The following is a 25,973-nucleotide window of genomic DNA, read 5'->3' as shown; positions in this document are numbered from 1 at the left end:
ATACTGCACAGGGGTCCCAAGAACTAAGTGCAAGGGAAAAATTCCCTATCTATATTTTTGAGTGTAGATCTGTGTTATGTGTGTTCACAGGGCCAGTTTACCTGTTTTGAGAGACAAAAAACCCAGAGTTTCCGGGTGAAAAAAACCATCTACCTCCATATGAGACTGGCTAACTCACCTTTGTCGAAAGAGACCAGATAAAGGTTCCTCACGTCATGGACGAGAATTGAACCCAGGTCTATCCAAAGCGATTCATCTACGGAGGCTCTAGATAAGTTATACATCACAGAATTTATGACATCAACTGCAGAGTGGACTGCCTTCTCTTTATATATTTTTGGTGCTGCATGTGTGTGGAATGATAATAATTGACCATACTTCTATGTTAAAATCTTCATATCCCTAATAAGATCATTTGTTTTCTTATGTGTTTTAGTGGTGCCTATTTTTAAGCATGCTTCATTTTGACAGTAATTCTTGTATCTTTTTGTAGCAACTGTTGGTGTTGAGAATGACTATATTGTTGCCTTGATCAGTCTTAACTATTAAAGGACAGATTCAGTCCTTGAAATACTGAACCATCTATGAATAATAATATAAGCATAAATCTTCAGTCTCAAGTATTACTATTATTAGTATATACTGTTAGTATACGTATTACTACTATTACTGTCTCTTTTTAATCATTCCCCCTCCCCCAAAAAAAGACAACAGTATACTAATTCTCCAGTACAATTACTGAAAGAAGTTACATGCAGCAAATTTAAAGAGGCCAGTAAGATGATATGATGTATAAATCAGTATAATTGATTCAGTCGCTTGGTGTCGCACTGATTAGATCGTCGGCTTGTCGAGAGCTCCTGAAAAGATTAGTATTATTTTGTGTTAACATTAGATATTTTACTAGAATTTTAAGTAGTATTGTTTGCTTTTTGTTTCTTGGTGTGTCTGTGCAATTTTTGCGTGTTTTCTGTTATTTTAATTATTATTTTTAAGAAAAGATAGCGTACACATGGCACCGATAAAGAAAAAAATGGCGGCCAGGTCGCCATGTTTGTTTAAGAGTTTTGATGTAAACGAATTTATGCAATGTGCTGTCTGTGAGATGTATGCCTTGTGAAGAGCGGTGGGAGTCTGGTTAGAAAGTGATAGTGGAATTAATATGTGTAGAAAGTGTAAAGAGAATGAGGACTTCAAGCGTGTTTCGTGTGTCGAGACTGATATCGTTAACGATAGTCAGAATGTAGAAAATGGCGGTGTGCTAGAGAATTGCGTGGTAGTGCCAGATAGGTGTGAGAGCGTCGCTGAAAGTGTAAATGAAGGTAGAAACACAGAAAGAATGGATGATTTGATCGATATTGAAAATGGTGAGATAAATGCGAGTAGCGAAATTGCCCGTTTGAATGGCACAATACACAGAGCCAAAAGACAACTGGAGCGTATGGAAAAATGTGTGTTGAACGTACCGACAAATAACCGGCGGAAGTCTGTGACGGCAAATAATAGAATGTTCGTAAACGTCAATAAAATGAAGGAGCGAGTGCTGTATGGGGATTCGCTATTAAGAGGCGTAATAATTGAGAGTTTAACGAAGTCGTACCAGCCGGGTGCGAACATAAAGGACGTCAGCGAATCTATTCGACTGCAAAAACAGAGGGTGAAAGAGATGATAATCGTGGCAGGAATGAATGATTTGAAAGAGGACAAAATGGAAATGATAGAGGATGTGAGGGAGTTGTTTGAGGTAGCAAAAGAGAAGAGTGAGTATCTTACCGCGGTATGACAGCGAAGTGTTTAGAAGGCGGGCCATAATTGCCAATGACTTTATGCGTGGGTTATGCATGGAGAGTGGTGTGGAATTTGTGGATGTGTGGAATGAGTTCGATGGGCGAAAGGACTTATATAAGATGGATGGGTTACATTTGAATGGAGTTGGTGTACGGAGACTTGAAAGAGTGTTGATGAATGATGTAGAAGTGGATGTACAGACTCAGGGAAACTAGATTTATTAAGAGGGGGGGAGTAGATATGCAGACTTTAAGGGGGGCAGTTAAGTGTATGAATGTATATTATGCCCGGGCGAGTACGACGGACAACAAATCAGAATGGGATAATTAGTATAAGGCATCAAAGTAGGGATGGGACAAATGGGCTTCTGCGATTCATGTACACTAATGCCAGGAGTATTAGGAACAAGAAGGAAGAGTTTTTGGCCATGGCTGGCACTTCCAGGCCACAGGTTGTCGGAATTAGTGAAACATGGCTGACTGTAGATGATATAGCTAGTGGGATTGAATGCGATGGGTATAGCGTGTTCAGGAGTGACAGGGCGAATAAAAAGGGGGGAGGAGTGTTATTGATGATAGCTGATGAGCTTCAGCCAAGGAGTATAGAAGTTGAACTGCAGGATGGGGAAAAAAGCACATTTGAGGCTATTTGGTGTGAGATAGAATCTAGCAGAATAAAATATACAATTGGATGCTGCTATAGACCGGGTGATGGAGTGGATGGTGGGGATAGTATGCATAAGCAAATAGAAGAAATGAGTGGAAGGAGGGTAATTATTATGGGTGATTTCAATTATGGTAACATTGACTGGAAAGAGGAGAGGGCACATGGGAGGAAGGAATTGGATTTTATGCAGTTATTAAGGGACAACTATCTACGGCAACATGTATTGGAAAATACCAGGGGGCAGAGAGTGCTGGACCTAGTAATTGCAACTGAGAATGTAGCTGTAACGAACACGACCATGTTGCCACCAATTGGTGAGAGTGACCATAAGGTCATGACTTGGGAGGTGGCTAAAGGAGTCGAATTTATAATTAAGACAGGGTACATGTGGAATTACCGGGCTGGTAAGTATGACAAGCTTAGGTGTGTGCTTGGCTCAATGCCATGGCATGTAAAACTGCAAGGGCTGGATGTTGATAGTGCATGGGAGGTGGTTAAGAACTGTTTGCAGGAGGCAATGGTTGACTGTATACCAAGAGTCTGAATAATAAATCAAGTAGGGGTTAAATGGATGAATAACACTATTAAGCTTGAGCTGCAAAAAAAGAAACAATTGTGGAGGGAATTTAAGGAGAAGAGTGACCATCAGGTGCAGGAACAGTATAAAGCTCAGGCCAGGTTGGTAACAAGGGTGGTAAGAAAAGCAAAAGCAGATTACGAAAGGAAATTGGCCATGCAGGCTAAAGAGAATCCCAAACAGTTTTTTCAATATGTTGCAAGTAAAAGGAAAAATGCTCATGGTAGAATGATCTTAAAAAATGCTGAGGGTAGGGAGGTAACCGAATCAGTCGATGTTGTGGAATTACTGAGCGAGCACTTTGCAAGAGTATATCATCCAGGTGGTGACTTTGCAGAAATAGAAGAACCAACAGCTTATACTGGAATTGTGATGAATGAAGTAGAGGTAACTAATCTATTACAGAACCTCAATGTCAATACATCTGTGGGATTGGATGGTATACCAGCTCGTGTCGTACGTGAAGCGGCCAAAGAATTGTCAGTGCCCTTGACCATTTTGTTTAATTTGAGCCTCAGGACTGGGTCAGTCCCAAGGGGGTGGAAAGAGGGGAAAATAGTTCCACTGCACAAAGGTGGTTCCAAGGCTGCTGTTGAAAATTACTGGCCAATCAGCATAACAGGAACCATTATCAAGGTCTTAGAGAAAATAGTCAAGAGGAAAATACAAGATTGGATAGAAGAAAATTGGATACTGTATCGGGGACAGCATGGTTTTGTGAAGGGTAGGTCATGCCTCAGTAACTTGCTCACGTATTATAACACAGTGACGGCTGAACTGGATAAGGGTAATGGGTTTACAGTGATTCTACTGGACCTTGCTAAGGCCTTTGACAGGATACCACATGGAATTCTAATTGCAGCATATGGGAATGGACATAGGGTTGGTGAGATGGATAGGAGGGTGGTTGACGGAGAGATATCAGAGAGTGGTTTACTCAGGAGTAGAGTCCACAAGATGGCCTGTGACTAGTGGTGTGCCACAAGGATCTGTTCTTGGACCACTGCTGTTTAATTTGTTCATAAATGATATAGGAAAGGATCTGAGAGGAACAGTTCATTTGTTTGCGGATGATGCAAAGTTGGGTAGGGCAATAGTGAATGCAGATGACTTTTTGCAGGATGATTTGGATAGATTGGAGGTCTGGGCTAGAGAGAATGGATGTCAATTTAATGTGACAAAATGTAAGGTTATGCATTTTGGGGTGAAAAGATTGGAGGCAGTTTACTGCATTGGTGGAACCGTGCTCCAGGAAATTGATGAGACACGAGATTTAGGAGTGTTGGTGGATAAGGAATTGAAATTTAGGGGACACATTGCAAAAGTGGCCAAATCAGCTCATCAAATCACTTGGTTGCTGAAGAATACGTTGACAAGCAGAGACAAGCAGGTTATTGTTCCTCTGTATCGAGCCTTGATAAGACCCCATCTCGACTACTGTGCTCAGATTTGGTCACCTGGGTTTCTTCTTGATGGGGAGGAGGTGGAGAGGATCCAGAGGCGAGTGATCAAGATGATAGCAGGTCTGTGGAATGAACCGTATGAGAACATGTTGAGGATTTGTGGGTTGCAAAAATTGGTTGATAGGCGGAGGAGGGGAGATATGATTGAGACATTCAAATTACTGAAGGGTTTCTATAAAATTAATTCAGAAGATATTTTTGAGAACAGGGCTGGTTGTGGGAGGACTAGGGGACATCCATGGAAACTGGGCAAAAGTGTGGTTAGTAAAGGTGTTAGAGTGGGGTTCTTTACTTTTAGAGTAGTGAATGAGTGGAATGCGCTCCCTGAGTCTGTGGTGGATGCTGTGACAGTTGAATGAGTTTAAGGCGAGGTATGATAGATACTGTATGAATGTCGAATAGTTGTGATGAATATGATTTGGGCCTCCCTCGATGAGTCTAATGACTCCCTGGAGTTGCCTGTAATAATAGTAATAATAAAAACCAAGACCTGATATTAAATTAACTTATAGCAGCATACATAACAGATCTATGTATTGATGTCTATGAGACAAAATAGGTTAAATCTAGTAACAATGACCCGTGCTTATGACATCCATGCCGACATTCAACATCTGTCATGTGTTGAATAAATTTAAAAAAATGGTTTTTTTATTAACATCTGACCTCCATGGTGTCAAAGGACTCATCACAGGAGGTCTATACTTACTTTCACATGCAAAAAGATCATTGAACCACACCTTAAACCCATTCACAGTTTCTGCACTCACCACACTTTCAGGAAATGCTTTCAACTCACCAATAATTCCCATTGCAAAGAACCTGCTTCTCATCCCTGATCACAATTGTCCTTATATAGCTTCCATGGATGACCTCTACCCTTGCCTTCATCTACTTTATCAAAAATTCTCCTCCACATTAATATGCTAACAACCCCTCACCAACTAATATGTTTCAATCATATCCCCCTCTTCTTCTATTCATAAGGCTCTGTGCATTCCCTCAATCTCTCCTCATATCTGACATTCCATACAATTGACACTGTAAACTTTCTCTGGACTCTCTCTCTCTCTCTCCAATACATTCTCATTCCACTCAAAATCAGGTGAAAAAATCTGCACAGATTAGTCCATATGTGGCTTGATCAAAGCCTTACACAAGGGAACCATAGCCTCTTTGCTTCTGCATGTCAATGTCCTTCTCATTATTGCCATAGTCTATTGGGATGTTCTTACAATTTTAGCAACATTACCCCTAAACTTCAAGTCTCAGTGCACCATCACTCCCAGATCTTTCACCTCTTTGACCTCCTTCAAAATTTCTCCATTAATTGTATACTCTGCATTCCAACCATGCCTACCAAATTTCAAGATCTTGCACTTTGCAACATGAAACTGATAGCTCCACTCATTTGCCAATTCACATGGTCTATTCAGATCCTCCTGTAAGGCCACATCTGCTCAACTTCTCACAGTTCTTCCCAACTTTGCATCAGCGGCAAACAGCTGCACATTCCCAGTTAAGCTTGTTCTAGTATCATTAAAATACAAGTTAAATAATAATGATCCCAAAATTGAACTGCAAAAGTATTGGTTGCTGGATGGGAAGAATATTGATATCACGTGGGAAGCATTTAAAAATTCTTAAATAACGCAATATCAGAATATGTCCAGAGAGTTCAAAGAATAAATAGGGTAGAAGTCAAATGGATGAGTAATCTTATTAAGCAAGAGATTCGTAAGAAACGGATGATGTGGAAGGAATACCATGTGCATAAGGATGATTGGTCTTAGGAAAATTATAAGCAGCAGGCTAGAATAGTCACAACTGTTGTAAGGAAAACTAAGTCTGAGCATGAAAAGAAACTGGCTGTGTAAGCTAAAGACAATCCACAAGAATTCTATCGATATACTGTAAGTAAAAGAAAGAATGAATATGAAAGAATAACTTTTCTGAGCACAGACAGTGAGAGGGTAACAGATGCAGAAGTGCTTGTATAACTGAGTGCCCATTTTGCTAAAAGCCATCAACCTAGTATATACCACATTGCATTCATTGCTGCATCTTTGCTGGATGAAGAAACTCAGGTGTATGAGGAGGAAGAGGAGGAGGAGGTAGAACTGTTGTAGAAATTGAATAAGAATTCAGCAATAGGGACTGAGTGGATATCAGCACAGGTGCTAAAAGAGTGTTCAGCTGAACTGGATATTCCTTTGACCAGGCTATATAATTTGAGTCTCTAAACAGGGAAGATTCCACAGGATTGTATGGTAATCTCATTGCACAAGGGTGGTGCAAAATCTGATGTATCCAACTATTGACCAATTAGTATCTCAGGAGTGGTAGTGAAGATTTTGAAAAAATTGCTTTGGGTTCGCATTCAGAAATGGGTCGACAGTGAATCTCTACTTTGCAATGAAAAGAATGGGTTTACTAAGGGAAGGTCATGTTTTAGCAACTTACTCACATTCTATAATAATGTTACCACTGAGTTAGACAAAGGGTAGGAATAAACCACAATACTTCTGGGTTTGTCTAAGGCTTTTGACAGCATACAGCATAGAAACTGTTGCAGAAACTGGAGAATATGGGTTTGGATTATAAAATATTAGCACATAGATAAGAGGATAGCAGACTGACAGATATCAAAAAATAGTATACAGGGGATGTCAGTCTACAAGATTTAAGGTAACTATTTGTGTACCACAAGGATCAGTCCTAAGTCCACTGTTATTCAATCTGTACATTAATGATATTGGGAAGGATTTGACAGGCGACATACAGCTATTTGCTGATGATGTAAAGATAGGTATGGTAATCAGGAATGCTGCTGATATGCAGTACTTGCAGAATGATTTGAATAGGCTGGAATTGTGGGCATGGGAAAATGAATATCAGTTCAATGGCAGTAAATGCAAATCATGCACTTTGGTGTGATTAGATATCCAATGTCATATTATATTGGTGGGATTATGCTAGAAGAAACCAATCAGACTAGGGATCTTGGAGCGCTAGTAGATAGCAAGTTGAAGTTCAGGGGGCTATGTAGCAAAGATTTCAAATACAACTCAAAAGATAACTGCAATACCAAAATGAATTTTCACATGTAAAGATAAGGATGTCATTTTGCCTCTTTAAAAGGCACTGATAAGACCTCATTTGGACTATTGTGCACAGGTCTGGTCTCTAGGTTTCTGTTATGATTCTGATACAGTGGAAATAGTGCAAAGGAGTGTTAAAAATAATATGAGATTGTGGAATACTGATTATGAAGACAGATTGAGAATTTGTAAACTACAGACACTAGCAAACAGAAGAAAGAGGGGTGATATGACTGAGACTTACAAACTTATAAAAGAGTTATACAGGATTTCAGTTGATGGAATTTTTTATTTTATGGAGTGTTTTTTTTTATGTTGCTATCATCCACGAATGGTTGTTTTGGAAACCTATAGTACATTTTGTACAGTGGATCGGGTAAAGCTTTATTTTTATCAATTCTATCTATCTATCTATCTATATATATATATATAGTATTTTTAATTTATTTTATCACATAGTCCAGAAACCCTGCTCTAGAGACCAAACATGGAACTTTTTCAAGCCACTTCTGGCCTCCAATAAGCAGGGCAGTTGTCTCACATCAGGCAATGAAATGCTCCCCTACCAAACACAACAACAAACATCCATGCCCATGGCAGGATTCGAACCTGCAGTCTGTTGGTTGGAGAGAGGGTATACTCACCTCTAACCATTTTGTTCGGGACAGGTTGCTATCATGAGAAGGCATTTTTAAGGGAATGAAGAAGTTATTCTTCTATCATAAGAACTGATAACCGCAACTAGAGGTCTGGCAACAATTACGTTGCACGACAGATGCCAGCTGATAAGTAACGTGACTGAACTGATAATTTAATGTAACAGTTTAGAAACTTGTTATGTGGATATTATATGTACAGGTTATGAAAATGCCAGGGGGGGAAAAAAAAAAGAATTAATTACAGCAAAACAAATAGACCTCAGTGATAGTTTGATCAATTTTTATGTGAGTTAACATGCACAGTCGTTACATAAATGCCTCTAGACAACTATATCTAGTGAAGTACTTTCTATTATTATTTTTGGGAACCACTCATGTTCAATCATGCATAACTCTTAAATTTCAGTACAGAATGGCTTACTTAAATGTATAACCAAACTCTTTAAATGTCAATGTCAAAATAAAGAGGCTTGAAAAAAACTAGAAAAATAAAATAATTTATATAAGATGATTGAGGCATCAGAGGGCTATGGATGACTATGTCACATGAAGAAAGACTGTTACAGGTTCGATTCGAGTTTCCAAATAGAGGAACTTGTTCTATGCCTTTCTTATGCCTTTCTTCAGGCAGTTCCTGAGACAGCTGATCTTTGGCATGGACAAGTAGAAGTATTCCCTTCCAGAAACCCAAGTTTTTAACTTCATACCTAAAAAAAAAAAATAAATAAATAAATAAATAAACCTTAGAACTCATATTATGACAGACAATAATACAAGTGTTATGGTTTAGGGCTATGAGACAGCAGCAGGTGTCGACTATACTCTCTCTCTTTCTCTCTCTCCTGAAAGCTTTAGTTCAATGATTGCTTGAATCAAGCTATCAATGAGGGCTGAATGATGGAGACTAGATGCCTGCCTGTTTTCAAAAACAAAGTTAAGGCTAAACGATATTGTTGTTGTTATTCGGATTCATGGTCAAAGCAACCATGGCTATAATGCCAGTGTATTCTTTGGCATGGGTTAGGCATTGTGTATTCTGTCTGTTAATTGCATATATTCTTCCAGTGCAAAACGGTACAAAATGTACTACAGAATACTCATTTAGTGTATTCTGTCTGTTAATTGCATATGCTCTTCCAGACTATCTTCCAATCAGTTCTTCCTGTCTGTTTTGTTTGATGAAAAACCTGAGTTTCAGGGAGGGAATAACAAGTTACATCCATGTGAACCGGATAACTCACCTTCAGTTGAAAAGTAGGGCTAAATTTCCTTTGGGGAATAAAAGACATTAGAAGGTTTATTTATTTAAAGTTTACTTTGTGATGCTGAACTTATCTACAGTCCATCAAAAAATCCTTTGGCAGCCACCATGATCTTCCATTGTGAATCGTGATCTAGACATTCATTAGAAGAAGTGGAAATGGCAACAAGGAATACTACGATGGTGGACAGCATGTTGAAGTTCTATAAGATTTCATAGACTGTAATTATAGCTGAACCAAGATGCAATAATCACCAGATAACATCTGAGTGTTATACACACTTACTCTCCTAGCATTTGAATTCCTAAAAAATTCTATAGTATCTTATCACCTGTTCAATATGGTAAGATACATATCTCGAAATATTGGTAACTATTTAGCTTGTTTTATCATTAAACTACTGGTCCATGAACATTTTAGTAAAAAAAAAAAAATAAAATAAAAATAAAAATAAAAATCAGCTAACGCCTTTTTATTCCCGAATACGGGGAGTAGGCAAGGCGATTAAGCCCTATCTAACTTTTGGAGACTGAGTGGGCAGTTCAATCTCCACTGGTACCAATCAGAGATAGATGGCCCAAGGCTATCACTAATTAAGCGGTACATAGTGAAGAGAGATGGCTCAAATGTGCCGCCATCTCGTGGTCCCTAACCCTAACACAATATATTTAATGTCTGAAATAATGTGGGTTCTATGGTCGATTTTCTTGAGTTTACGGGACGAAAAACCCGAGTTTCCGGGAGGAAAACCCACTTGCCCGTGCCAGAGATCGACTAACTCGGGAACCAGTCGAAAAAAGGCTTAGAAAAATTTCCTCTAGTCGCCGACTAGACTCGAAACCAAGTCTTCCTTCGTGCAGCCAAGCGCCGTGATATGCAAACACCACATCCACTGAGCTACACAGGTCATTTTAGTATTATATGCATTATTTAAACAAAGAATATATCTCTGTATACATATAAAATTTGATTATGCAGAAACTTAATTCCATCATATAAAATAAAATACCAACCTGTAAAAATGAAAACAGATCATCTACACCCCATATACGTAAAATTTCTAAAGCACCAGAACTGGCTTTACTGACCACAGGAGACAGTCTACAACTGATTTCAAAGTAAAAATTTTACAATATTTTTAATAAATTATAAAGTATTTTATATTTTTTATAAATGAATTATAAAAATCAAACTGATTATAATCTATAAGAAAATTCAATTATTCATATATCAATCGTTTAAGTCTGAAAAAGTTACTCTAAAAATAAAGAACTTTATTATATATATTTATAAAAAAGTTTAATAACTATTTAGTCATGCCTTCCAACTAGATTATGTTGATGTATGATGCACATTTATGATTCTGTTAGTCTGAACATCACAAGAAACCTCAATAAAGGTCGAAACCAGTCTGAATAGTGACCCTTCCCATAATGCATAACATTATACATGTCTGCAAGGAGATGTGCTTTGCATTATGGGATACTAAGGAAAGTGATGAGAACTTAGTCCACCTTTGCCACGAGTTGCCCCAGTCCTGAAGATACTTCAGGTGCAAACTTTGTTTGCTTACAGTTGGATAAAGGATCTTGGACCACTGCTTTTCAATTTGTTCATCAATAATACAGGAAAAGATTTGAGAGGAAGTGTTCACTTGTTTGCTGATGATGCAAAGTTGGGTAGAGCAATTATGAGTGCACAGGATGTCAAAATTTTACAGGATGATTTGGATAGTTTGGAGGACTGGGCTAGGAAAAATGGATGTCAATTTAATGTGTCAAAGTGTAAGGTTATGCACTTTGGGGTGAAAAGAATAGCAGCAGTATATCGCATTGGTGGAACCGTACTCCAGGAGATTGATGAGGCCACGGATTTGGGAGTGTTGAAGGGAATTGAAGTTTAGGGGGCACATTGCAAAAGTGACTAAAACAGCTCACCAAATCACTTGGCTTCTGAAAAATACTTTAACATGCAGAGACAAACAAGTTGTTCCTCTGTATCGAGCCTTGATAAGACCCCATCTGGACTACTGTGCCCAGCTATGGGTACCAGGGTTTCTTCGTGATGGGGACGAAGTGGAGAGGATCCAGAGACGAGTGACCAAGATGATAGCAGGTCTGTGGAATGAACCTTATGAGAATAGGTTGAAGATTTGTGGGTTGCAGAAATTGGTCGATAGGCGAAGGAGGGGTGATATGATTGAGACATTCAAATTACTGAAGGGTTTCTATAAGATTGATCCAGAAGATATTTTTGAAAATATGACTGGTGGTGGGAGGACTAGGGGCCATGAATGGAAGCTGGGCAAGAGCGTGGTTGACAAGGGTGTTAGAGCTAGGTTTTTTACTTGGAGAGTAGTGAATGAGTGGAATAAGCTTCCAGAGTCTGTTGTGGGGGCTACGACCATGAATGAGTTCAAGGCAAGGTATGATAGATACTGTGTGAATGTCGAATAGTTGTTCTTGACATGATGTTAGAGCCTCCCTCGATGAGTCTGTCGACTCCTTGGAGTTGCCCGGAACAATAATAATAATAATAATAATAAAGGATTAAACTAAATATATAATTTATAGTCTAACCAAGTGGGAAAAACTTTCAACATCTTTCTCTAATCCAGAGTAATTTAATAATAAGGTGTGACACCTTTTGGTAACTGACATATAGAAATAAGAGTTCTGCATTGTTTCAACCTTGATATCACATCTGGGTCTCCCACTGAAGAGACCTCAATAAAGGTCGAAACCAGTCTGGGTAGTGACCCTTCCCATAATGCATAGCATTATACATGTCTGCAAGATGTGCTTTGCATTATAGGATACTAAGGAAAGTGATGAGAGTCTACCTTTGCCACCAGTTGTCTCACTGTTTGCTTACACTTGGATAAAGGATTAAACTAAATATATAATTTATTAACATCGGAGGTCTCAATTCTAATGCTAATGATGAGTAGCACCATGACCAGACATCCAAACCCAATATATTATTCATCACTGAACCACAACTGGCATCCTCTATGACAACATCTCACTTCAACTTTCTTCATTACATCTTCCACGATGATTCTTTCTTTTAGGGGTACACGGTGATCAGCACTCATATTTGTAGATTTAGGGACTCAAAAACACACGTGTTGAACAGATTATTTTATTAATTACAAATAAAATAAAACTTGACATTTCGACCTCTATATCGAGGTCATCATCGGAAGAATACAACTGTATACAGAACCAAGCTACATGCTCATGCTTTCTATATCAGTAAACTAAATCTACGTAGTTAATAAATCTTTTTTCTAGCCTGACCTCTAGTGATAGAAAGGAAAAACAAAAATAAATAAAGAAATAAAATTATATAAAAAAAAAAATAAAAAATAAAAAAAAAATATATATATATATATATATATAAAAAAAAAATTACAAAAAAAAAAATTATATATATATTATAAATAGATAAATGCAACTACAATAAACTGTTAGAGTCCTCATGTATTAATATTCTGGATAGTTACAAAATGATTTCTTTCAGTTGCTATTGAATGTTCTAAACACTTCACCAGGTCACCAGGTTGTCTTCTTGTAGTGGGAATTTTTCTAATGCTAGTTTAGGATGTTATTATTATTATTATTATTATTATTATTATTAAACAAGACCTCATGGAGTCAAAGACTCATCTAGGAGGTCCTTTTATCTCACACACATCTCATCATACCGGGTCTTAAACACATTCAAACTCCTTGCAGACACCACACTCTCAGGCAAGGCATTCCAATCATTCACAACTCTGCATGAAAAAAACCTGCCTCTCACTCCCCTACTCACACCCTCTTTATACAGTTTCCAGGGATGACCTCTGGTTCTCCCCTGATCTCCCACTATTTGCTGTAGAACTTCTCCACCATTGATCCTATAACAACCCCTTACCAACTTGTAGGTCTCTATCATATCTCCCCTCTTCCTTCTCTTCACTAGACTCTGCAAATTACATCTTTTCAATCTTTCCTCATACTCGACATTCCAGAGGTCAGAAACTACCTTAGTCAGTCGCCTTTGGACCCTTTCCAACATCTCTTCATCCTTCTGAAAACCAGGTGACCAAATCTGGGCACAATAGTCCATGTGTGGCCTAATCAAAGCCTTATACAATGGAACAAGAATCTCCCTACTTCTACACGTCAGTGTCCTCCTCATCATTCCCAGAAGTCTTTGTGTTGTCTTCACAATTTTGGCGATGTGTCCCCTAAATTTTAGATCCTTATCCACTATCACTCCCAGATCTCTTATTTCGTCTACTTCCAACAATATATTCTCACCAAGCATAAATTCTGCATCCCATCTTTGTTTTCCAAATTTTAAAACCTTACATTTTGCAACATTGAACTCACATCCCCATTTGCTTGCCCAATCACTCAATTTATTCAAGTCTTCTTGCAAGGCCACAACATCTTCACTACTCTTTATGGTTCGTCCCAACTTTGCATCATCTGCAAACAACTGAATATCTCCATCCAAATCTTCACCAATATCATTAATATACAAGTTAAATAGTAATGGCCCTAAAACAGATCCCTGAGGCACTCCACTAGTGACTTTCCTTTTCCTGGATATTGCACCCCCATACACAACTTGTTGATACCTATCAGATAGCCAGTCTCCAATCCAAAGCACTAATCTAATATCCAACCCCATCTGCTCTAGTTTGACTGTCAACTTATCATGAGGTACTCTATCAAAAGCTTTTGCGAAATCCAAGTATATTACTGTGTATCCTTCTCCTCTGTCCAAGGAAGCAGTCACTTTATTGTAATAAGTAAGTAGATTACTAAAACACGACCTCCCTTTAGCAAATCCATGCTGTCCATCAAAGATTATACCATTGTTGTCAACCCAACTCTGGATCCTAGTTCTCACAAGCTTCTCCAACAACTTAACTACAACACCTGACACACAGATAGGCCTATAGTTTGATGCTTGAGTTCGATCACCTCCTTTATGAAGTGGCACAATCTTGCCCTCCTTCCACTCTTTAGGGACTTGACCAAGTGCAAGACTCGTATTAAAAAAATATGTCAAGGCAGGTGTCAACTCTCTGGCACATTCCTTCAGAATACGCGGTGATATATTATCAAGTCCCACAGCCTTATTTACATCTAGTTTACTCAACTCCCCAAACACCTCTTGCTCACTTACAGTCAGTCTCTCCTCCCCATCATCAACTTCTCTCAATCTCTCCATGAAGTCACATTCATAAGATTGAAAGATCTTTATGAACTGCTCATTAAGTATCTCCACCACACATTCTGCAACAGCTGTCTTTATACCATTTCCTCCAATCAATGTCATCCTTCCATAATCATTCTTTCTTTTGCTGGCTACATATCGAAAGAACTCCCTAGGATTCTTTTTAGCTTCATTAGCTAACTGCTGTTCATACCTCTCTTTAGCTACTCTCACCAACCAAGTCACTCTCCTTGCCTGGTCTTTGTAGAACTCATGAAATTGGTTACTTCCACTTCTCTTATGCTGCCTCCACAATGCCCTTTTTCTCTGTATTGCATGCTTAATCTCTTTATTCATCCATCTCACACCTAACTTATTTAACCTTCTCACCCGTGGTATACATTTAGACATTGCATGCACTAAATATTTTTTGAAAATCCCCCAAGCTGCATTGATCTCTTTTCCAGCTAACTCCTCATTCCATGCTACACCTGCAAGCTGTCTCCTGAGCTCTTCATAATCACCCCCCCTTGTAGTTCCACATATACCTTTTTTCACAGGGGTCCTTGCACTGCTGGCAACCACCCAAGTAATCACCTCATGGTCACTTTCACCAATTGGTGGATGATTTGATACCTCATTGATAATTACATCCTCCGATGAGATGACCAAATCCAAGACCCTTAATCCTCTTGTGCCCTCTGTTACATACTGTCTGAGGTAGTTATCCCTCAAAAACTCAAGAAACTCATTTTCTTTACTTCCAGTTGCTATCTCTTCATTTCAGTCTATATTGCCATAATTAAAATCACCCATAATGATCACCCTTTTCTTATTTGCTTGGCTTATTTGACTATACATTTCACTATCACCACCATCCACATTACCAGGTCTATAACAACATCCCACCAAGTATTTGTTTCTATTCACCTCTATCTCACACCATACTGCCTCAAAACCACTGGCCCCATTTCCCTCTTGCATCTCTACCTTGTATGGACATAACTCTTTCTCTATCATCAATAGCACTCCACCTCCCTTTTTACCCCTTCTATCCTCACGAAACACATCATACCTTTCCATCTCTATTCCTGTCAGGATGTCATCCTCATCTAACCATGTCTCACTTATTCCGACAATCTCTGGGTGCACAGACGCAATTAGTGCAACCATTTCATCCACCTTGTTTCTTATACTTCTAGCATTGGTATACAAACACAACAACTCATTTCTGGATCTACAGCTAGTTCCACTGATACCACTCACTCGATGTGATCTCTCCATGCTGGACTGGGGCCATTTCCCTTTCTGCTTCTTCATTTTAGAACCCTTTGCAATTCCATCTGTTTCCTTTTGATCCCTGATCATCCCATTACTTTCCTGCCTACACATTCTCTCACCTCCTCTTGGAGCATCCACTTTTCTCACGCTGTGTATCCCTGTCCACCCTGAGCCTCCCCGTTTCCCTGCTCCTCTTGCACACCCATTCTCTCATTTTCTATACTCATACCACTCACTTCCACATTCATTTCCACTCCTTCAATCTCTCCTGCTCTTCCACATCACTCCCCTCTCGATCTGATTCATTCTCTCTATTCACTTCTCTACCTTCCAGCAGCAGTCTCTCCAAGCGACTCACACCATAACCACTCAAATGCAGTCCATCGCTCCCATACAGCTCACTTCGTCCCTCAAACTCATTCCACACATTAACAAACTGTACTCCCATCTCCTCACACATTTCAGCCAGAATATCATTCATAATCCTTGCTCTCCGCCTCATTTCACCACAATCATACCTAGGCAACACACTGACCACCCTTCCTGTCACACTATTCTCCTTTATCTTTCCAAGCAGTCTCCTGACATTCATTTTGACATGCTCTTTGTTCTCTCTCAAATCATTCGTACCAATTAATACAATTAACTCTTTTGCTCGTTCCCGCCTCATATTCAATGCCTCAATCACTCTACTCATTTTACCGCCTGGAAAACATACCTTGTGCATTTTATCCTCTAGCACACCTTTAATAATGGAGTCGCCATACAACGCCACTCGCTCATCTTTTGTTAACTCTTTCATGCCATCATGATTTATTTTAATAGTTTTGACCTGAATTCTCTTAATTTCATTCCGCATCCATTTCATTTCTTGCTTCATCCAATCCAATTCACCTTCTGAACCTCGCGACACATTCACTCTATCATTAAATCTTTCTAACTTTCTAACTCTCGACCCCCTCTTCTCACTTTCCCTCTCATTCATCCTTCTTTGTTTCCGTACTTTCGGTCCAACATACGTCCAACTTTCACTATCATTCTTCTCACTTTCACTCTCACATATCTTTCTTTGTTTCCGTACTTTCGGACTAACATGCGTCCAACTTTCGCTATCATTCTTCTCACTTTTACTGTCATTCATCTTTCTTTGGTTCAGTACTTTCGTTCCAACATGCGTCCAACTTTCGCCATCATTCATTCTTTCGATTTTTTTTACTTGCGATTTCTGCACCACGGCATTTCTACTTTCATTCGTTCTCTCAATTTCGTTTCTTTCCGCCTCACTTTCGTCCCTTTTAACATCCGTTACGGTTGTCAAATCGCTCTTTTTCTTTTTTCCTGATTTTTTAACATTTTTTCGCCTGTCTTTCTCACCATCCTTCTCTTTCAAACGTGCACTCGCGACACAATCGGTACTAGCACTTTCTGTCATCAACTTCATATTCGCATTCATCAATTCCTCGTTCAGGTCACATTTCGCACAATATTTTTTGAAAATCCCCCAAGCTGCATTGATCTCTTTTCCAGCTAACTCCTCATTCCATGCTACACCTGCAAGCTGTCTCCTGAGCTCTACACAATCACCCCCCTTGTAGTTCCACATATACCCTTTTTCAACAGGGGTCCTTGCACTGCTGGCAACCACCCAAGTAATCACCTCATGGTCACTTTCAATTATACAGGTTGTAGATGGGTCCTCCACATTCTTGAAATGGTGAGGCCATCATCTCAACAAAAATGATGGCCTCACCATTTCAAGAATGTGGAGGACCCATCTACAACCTGTATAACATCCTAAACTAGCATTAGAAAAATTCCCACTACAAGAAGACAACCTGGTGACCTGGTGAAGTGTTTAGAACATTCAATAGCAACTGAAAGAAATCATTTTGTAACTATCCAGAATATTAATACATGAGGACTCTAACAGTTTATTGTAGTTGCATTTATCTATTTATAATATATATATAATTTTTTTTTTTTGGGGTGCTTAAGGGTCAAAGCTGTATAACTGAGAGGAGACCTCCACATAGCCTTTAAAGGAATGCGGAGAACCGACCAGGGCTTCTGACCTAATGTCCAATCCTCACCTTCTCGTGGTGCACCCTGTTGGGTATCTACTTTGATACTGAACGAACGAGGATGGGCTGGCAATTTGGGATTTAGCCGACCAAATTGTATTCCTATTGGTTAAACCAAAATAAAAAATGATGGTACAACATGACAAAATTTCATGCCGGCTGGGGCGTCGCCCGGTTAAACAAGGCCCCCGTTGTTTTCGCCAGGGAACCAGGGCGAACAGCGAAAAGTCAGCTACTGGAACAAATCTGAAAACAAACCCCAACTCAACATCACCAGAGTTAAAGATCGGTACTATCAACGTAAGAAGCCTGAATGGCAAAGAAATGGAGCTAGCTGAGGAATTAGATAGGTACCAGATCGACATAATAGGGGTGACTGAAACAAAAAAGACCAAAACTGGTGAGATCTTTCTGAGCAATAAATACAAAATGTTATATTCAGGCAATAACAATCAAGGAAAAGAAGGAGTAGCCATAGTATTCAACACAAAATACGAGGCTAATCTTCTTGAATGGCAGTCAGTCTCAAGTAGAGTAATGTGGGCAAATATGAGAATGGGGAACTGGACAATGAGACTTATTTGTGCCTATGGTCCCACAGAAGGTTCTACTAAGGTAGAAGTGGAGGAATTTTTTGAGGCTTTAGAAAAAGCAACTGACACAATGAAAAAGGAAAAGTTGGTCCTTGTTGGGGATCTAAATAGTAGAGTAGGAAATGATTGTGAGACATACAAAAATATTTTGGGAAAATTTGGAGAAAAGAGCAAAGCTAATAATAATGGCAAATATCTGTTGGATTTCTGCTCAGGACATGGACTGCTTATTACTAACACCATGTTCCAACATAAAAATGTGCACAAATTCACATGGAGAGAAGAGGCTAGGAATAAGAAAAGTCTCATTGACTATGTTATTGTTGATAGTGATGTTTTCTCCCTGGTGCAGGACACCAGAGTGTACAGAGGATTTGAAATTGGAAGTGATCACTATTTAGTCTTGAGCAGGATAAAATTGAATTTCATATTGAAAAGAATAACATGTAAGAAAGTTTTAAAGCGAATAAAAATTGAGCAGCTCTCAGATGTAAACTGTAGACTAAAATACAGAAATATTATTGAAAAGAAAACGAAAGAGTTTGAGAACATGAATCAAACCTTGGAGATTCAGTGGCAAACTCTGAAGGAAACATTGATTGATTCTGCCAGAGAGGCATGTGGTGAGGTTGTGTGCAAAGATAAAAAAATCAGAACTCCCTGGTGGACACAGGAAGTTAAAGAGGCAGTGAAGGAAAAGAAGAAAGCATATCAAAAGTTCCTGGCAAATAAGTCAGCTTTTACTCTTACAGAATACAGAGACAAATGTAAGAAAGCTAAACAGTGTGTAAAACTAGCTAAACAAAAGTCATGGGAGGACTTTGGCAAGAATATAGAAAATAAATATCAAGAAGGTGGCAAAATATTCTGGAGGTTGTTGAAGAAGCTTAGGAATGGAGGAAAGAGTGCTGTAAAAGGAATTAGAGATGATAAAGGTGAAATGAAAACAGGAGAAAAAGATATCCTTGAAGTATGGAGTAATTACTTTGAAAAACTGCTAAATGAAACAAGCAGTGATGACAGCACAGTGATAAAAAACACTGACCAGGCATGCAGTCAGGAATACATATCCATACTTGAAGTAGAAAAAGCCATGAAAGGCTTGAAATGTGGAAAGGCAGCAGGAGTAGATGATATTCGACCAGAAATGCTGAAGTATGGTGGTATAAGAGTCTTACAGTGGCTGCACTGCATAGTTCAGAAAGCCTGGACAGAGGGACGAATTCCCGATGATTGGAGTAGAGCTCTCATAGTACCCATATATAAAAAGGGAAATAAAACTGAATGTGAGAATTACAGAGGTATTTCCCTACTGAGTGTTCCTGGCAAGATCTATGCAAGTATACTTGAGAAACGGTTGAGAAGAATTGTGGAAGAAAAGCTTGGTGAGGAACAAGCTGGATTCAGGCCAAATAGAGGCTGTCAGGATCAGATCTTCACTTTACGACAAATAGTCGAGAAAGCATGGGAATATAACAAAGATCTGTATTTAAGTTTTGTCGATTTGGAAAAGGCATATGACAAGGTGCCAAGAGAGAAGCTATTCAATACGCTGCAGTTATATGGTGTCAATGGGGCATTATATCAAGCAATACTTAGTCTTTATTTGAGTTGTGAGTCAGCAGTTAGAATTGAAGGAAGTACAGGAAGATGGTTTAATGTTAAATCTGGTGTGAGACAAGGATGTACATTATCCCCTCTGTTATTCATTATCTATATGGATCACATTATGAAGGAATGTGGTATTATACCTGATATCAAAATTGGAGATGTTAATGTCAGCTCTTTGCTTTATGCGGATGATGTTATACTTCTAAATAAATCCGCTACAAGTCTGCAAGATTCTCTGACTAAATTGAATAGCTGTTGTAATAGATATGGTATGAAGGTCAGCAATAAAAAGACAAAGACAATGAAAATAGGCAGAATCATTGAAAATGTCAACTGTGTTGTGAATGGAGAACCTGTGGAACAAGTAAAACATTTCAGCTACTTAGGCACAATTTTTACTGAAGATGGTAAACTAAATATAGAAATAGACAACAGAATCAGCAAAGCTGGTATCATGGGAAGTCAATTGAATAAATTCATATGGAATAAGAAAGAAATTAGTCGGAACACTAAATTAGCTGTATACAAGACTGTGTTCAAACCAATTTTAACTTATGGATCTGAGAGCTGGGTCAGAAGTAAAACACTTGACCAAAGACTAGAGACCGCAGATATGAGAGTCCTGAGAAAGATTAGAGGCGTGAACAGATGGCATCAATGGCAATATCATATTAAAAATGAGGATATTAGGAAAGAACTTGACATTGTCAGCATCCAGGAATGTGTTAGCAGAGCTAATCTCAGATGGTATGGTCACTTAAATAGAATGGGAGAGGAAAGATTAGCAAAACAAGTGTTCTCTGCCAGGTTGGCAGGAAAACGACCCAGAGGAAGACCAAGATATAGATGGATTGATACGGTACAAAGTGCCTTAGACGATAGAAATATAAGATCTGATAATGTTGGAGTCTTGACAAGTAACAGACTGATTTGGAGGAAAATTGTAGATAGGAAGTTAGTAATGAAGTAATTTTTTCATGTAGTACTGTCATATCCTGTACACCCCTTGAGGGTACATGGCAGGAATTTGATGATGATGATGATGATGATATAATTTTTTTATATATACAGGGTGTTCGGGATAAATTTGACATATTTATAATTAATTATATTTTTCCGTAAGTTACATGTATTAACACACACTTCTCTTCATTTAAAAGTTTGGACCCTTCTTCATTCATATACAAGATGTCAGAAAGGATGGATAGCTGGAACCCACCTGAATCATGGAAGAGAATAACTTGTATCATGATGATTCGTGCCCGCCATCAAAATAAGGATATTACGACTGCTGCCCAATGCTCCCTGAATACAGTAAAAACAATCAGGCATGAACTAGAGACTTGCAATGGTGACTACGAGGATGTAGCAAGAAGAAAGATCCCTAGCAGACGATCTGATTGCGTTCGTACAGCAGAATTCCTCGCAAATCTGCAGGAACAGGTGTTGAAGAACCCTGGCATTGGAATTCGGGCTTTGTTCGTGGAGTTGCTAACTGTAGTCAAGCCCTGGATAACAAGGGTAGCCAATGGTAGGCCGTATGTATGGCAGCAGGATTCGGCCCCTTGCCACACCTCTGGGAAAAGTCAAAAATGGTTGTCTGAAAATTTCTACGACTTCACCAGTCCAAATGTTTGGCCTCCAAACTCCCCAGACCTTAACCCCATGGATTATTTTGTATGGGGCGCAGTTGAAAAAGACACCAATCGCACTTCCAGTAATACAAAAGCCCAGTTAATGGATAAAATTAAAACAGTTTTTGCGGCCCTTCCCAGGGAGACTGTAGCATCAGCTTGTTCGAGGTTCCGAAGCAGAATTGAAGCTGTGATCGATGCTAATGGTGGTTATTTTGAGTAAATCTTGTTGATAGTATTGTAATTAACTCTGCCTGTAATGTTTTTTTGTCAATTCATTAAATTTAATAGATACAAAGAAGATTTTCTTTTTCCTTACGAAACTGTCAAATTTATCCCGAACACCCTGTATATATATATATATATATATATATAATATAATTTTATTTCTTTCTTTATTTATTTTTGTTTTTCCTTTCTATCACTAGAGGTCAGGCTAGAAAAAAGATTTATTAACTACGTAGATTTAGTTTACTGATATAGAAAGCATGAGCATGTAGCTTGGTTCTGTATACAGTTGTATTCTTCCGATGATGACCTTGATATAGAGGTCGAAACGTCAAGTTTTATTTTATTTGTAATTAATAAAATAATCTGTTCAACACGTGTGTTTTTGAGTCCCTAAATCTACAAATATGAGATCTTCCACGATGCTTTGTGTAAGAAGTGGAGCTTTGAGCATGTCAAAATTGTTCAGCATATTGCAAAATATGAATGTGAATACAGCAGTGGGACTGGATGACATGTCAACCTGTGTACTATAGAATGTGCAAGAAAATTGGCATTGCCAATTCTCTTGCACATTCAATTTAAGTCTCAGCTCTCTGTGCATATACATTAGTGTGAGTCTTCCACAATGAGTCTCTGGACTTCATGGAGATACCATATAATAATAATAATAATAATAATAATTTATGCACAGAGAGCAGAGCATGGGTGAAAGAGTCCTCCATAGCTGATTAATACTGAAGATGTCCTTTGGTTGGAAAGATCTGAATTCTAATCCTGTCTAGGCTTTGAAGAGCCTTTACAATGGATTTTCAATTGAAGATGAAAAGTTTTTACCCTGCAAAACAGGCAAACTAGACTGAAGAACACAAGCTGGTACCAGATATAACATATTGGTTACTTAGCTTGGTTACTTTTGGCCACAATTCCAAAGAACATGGGTGAAAATACTGAGGCCTGAAGTATTTCCAGTGATGGGTAAATCTGAAGAGATAGGAAAATTTTAACATATAAATATATTTATATAAAAAATGTTTATGATAAAATATAACATATTAATTTTATATAATTATATTATTTTGACAGAATGATATAATAACTGACTTTTACTTCCTTTTTTGGGGATAATGCTATGATTAGCACTATAGAAGCCTCATCTAAAAATAAAGGGTGGGAAATATCTGGCAACTCCAAAAGTAAAACCGTATTACTTGAAAGACATTACAGACATCATGAACAAAATTCACAATAAAACAGCTTTACTATATTTATAAATCTAATTAAACATACGCTTTCAATAATCTGGATCATGAAATACTGCTGAAGAAATTATATTATATTGTATTGTATTGTACTGTACTGTACTAGATACTCTATACCTGTCTAAGAATTATCTGTCAAACAGAATCCAGTCAACGAAAATAAGCATAAACAATAATCAGGATATATAAAAACAACATGAACTACCTCAAGGCACAATATTATCATCTACTCTTTTTCAACATAAATGATATTCACAACCAACTATACAAAATCAGTAATACTGTCTGCAGATTTAGTAGTGCAACATCAGATTGCATGACATTCATTGCTAAAAATACAAACACCAACGCTGCCCTCTTCAAAGTACAACAAAAAACAAAGTACAAAATGCACTAATAACTTATTTCTACAATAATTCAGCCATCATGAAAACACAAATGCTAATTATGAATTACACAAATTTCATCAACACTACAAAATTACACATGCCAATCATAAAATACATACTTAATCCCTCACTAGGAGGGCTCAACCAGTCCTAAGGGATGGTCGAAGAATGAGGAGTTGGGGAACTCCATACAAATAAATAAATAATAAATAACCATGAAACCTCACATGCAGTTTATTCTAAATGCTTAGGCCTTTTAGATACATGGTCATAACAAAAAAATAAAAATACATGCATTCAGATTCAGAACTATAAACTGTAATTTTAAAAATAAATAAATATAACACATTTTAATTACTCAACTGTACACTTTTTTCTTTTTTTTTTTTAGTGTTGAGCCCATACATGAGAGGATGATTAATCAACTAAAAATACATTAGTACAATGTATGGGTACTAATTGGCCAAACAAAGGCCAATTTCCAGGCTTCAGGATAGATACCAGTGAGGTAAGAGAGCATAAACAGGTGACATACAACAGGAGTCAGTTCTGGTGCAGAAACCTTCAGGGCAATTGGAGGAATGCCATCCGGACCAGGAGACCTTTTTTGTGTCTAATTTGGACAATATTCTTCTGATCTCTTTCCAGCAAAAGGACAGAGGTGGCACTGAGTACTGGGCATCTAGAACGGTTGGGAACATTTACCATGGTCAGTTATGTGTGCATTGGAGGAAAAGTGTGAAGCCAGGAAATTGGCTTTTTCTGTGTGTTATGATGCAATAGAGCCATATGGGTGGAAGAAGTGTTGTGCTGTGCAAAAGTTATGACCAAATGCTTTGGCAATAGGCAAAAATTCTTAGCTCCATTTGGCCAAGATGCAAGTTTTCTACTTTTTTGCTCTCACAATAGTCCAAGTGAGGGCTTATCAAGGTATTGTAAAGAGGCAAAATGACATCCTTATCTTTACGTGAATGTGTGTTTCAGCATTGCAATTATCTTTGGAGTTGTATTTACAATCTTTGCTACATGGCCCCTGAACTTCAACTTCCTATCTACTAACACTCCAAGATCCCCAGCCTCATCAGTTTCTTAAAGCATAATCCCACCAATATAATATGAAATTGGATATCTAATCACTCCGAAGTGAATGACTTTACATTTATTGACAGCGAACTGTCATCCATTTTCCCATGCCCACAGTTCCAGCCTATTCAAATCATTCTGCAAGTACTGCATATCAGCAGCATTCCTGATTACCCTCCCTATCTTTGCATCATCAGCAAATAGCTGTACATCTTGTCAAATCCTTCCCAATATCATTAATGTGCAGATTGAATAACCGTGAACCAAGCACTGATCCTTGTGGTACACTACTGGTTACCTTAAATCTTGCAGACTCACATTTCCCATATACCACTTTTTGATATCTGTCAGTCAGCCATCATCTTATCCACGCTAATATTCTATAATCCAAACCTATATTCTCCAATTTATGCAACAGTCCGCCATGCTGTATTCTGTCGAAAGCCTTAGCAAAATCCAAAAGTATCATGGTGCATCGATTCAATTTGTCTAGTTCAATGGTAACATTATTATAGAATGTGAGCAATTTGCTAAAACATTACCTTCCCATAGTAAACCATGTTGTTCATTGTAAAGTAGAGATTCACTGTCAACCCATTTCTGAATGTGAGCCCTAACCAATTTTTATAAAAATCTTCACCACCACTCCTGAGATATTAATTGGTCGATAGTTGGATACATCAGCCTTTGCACCACCTTTGTGCAATGGAATTACCATGCATTCTTTCCATTCTTGTGAAATCTTCCCTGTTCTGAGGCATATTAAACAGCCTGGTCAAAGAAATAGCCAGTTCACCTGAACACTCTTTTAGCACACGTGCTGATATCCCATCAGTCCCTACTGCTGAATTCTTATTTAGTTTTTGCAACAGCTCTAATACCTCATCCTCATACACCTGAGTTTCGTCATCCAGTGAACTGGTAGCAGTGAACTCAATGTCACTGACACCAGGTTGATAGCTTTTAACAAAATGGGCACTCATTAGTTGAACAACCTCTTCTGCATCTGTAACCCTCATGCCATCTGCATTTAAAAGTTATTCTTTCATATTCATTCTTCCTTTTACTTGCAATATAT

At 38.3% G+C, this 25,973-nt stretch overlaps 1 protein-coding gene across 3 annotated transcripts in view; it reads right to left on the bottom strand.

The window, feature by feature from the left end:
• Nucleotides 1-25,973, bottom strand: part of LOC150092896 (rRNA methyltransferase 1, mitochondrial-like) — a 137,289-nt gene that overhangs the window by 38,456 nt on the left and 72,860 nt on the right. For all 3 annotated transcript variants that reach the window (XM_090413381.1, XM_090413380.1, XM_090413382.1), the window contains exon 6: nucleotides 10,530-10,623. In XM_090413381.1, the coding sequence (XP_090269507.1) occupies nucleotides 10,530-10,623 (94 nt within the window). The remainder of the gene's footprint in view (nucleotides 1-10,529; nucleotides 10,624-25,973) is intronic.

Source organism: Typopeltis vanoorti, chromosome 24 (genome assembly GCF_054136105.1).
Source record: "Typopeltis vanoorti isolate ZY-2024b chromosome 24, IOZ_Tvanoo_1.0, whole genome shotgun sequence".
NCBI lineage: Eukaryota > Metazoa > Arthropoda > Arachnida > Uropygi > Thelyphonidae > Typopeltis > Typopeltis vanoorti.
Note: the sequence above shows the minus strand (reverse complement) of the source record. Positions and strands in the feature narration are given on the sequence as shown.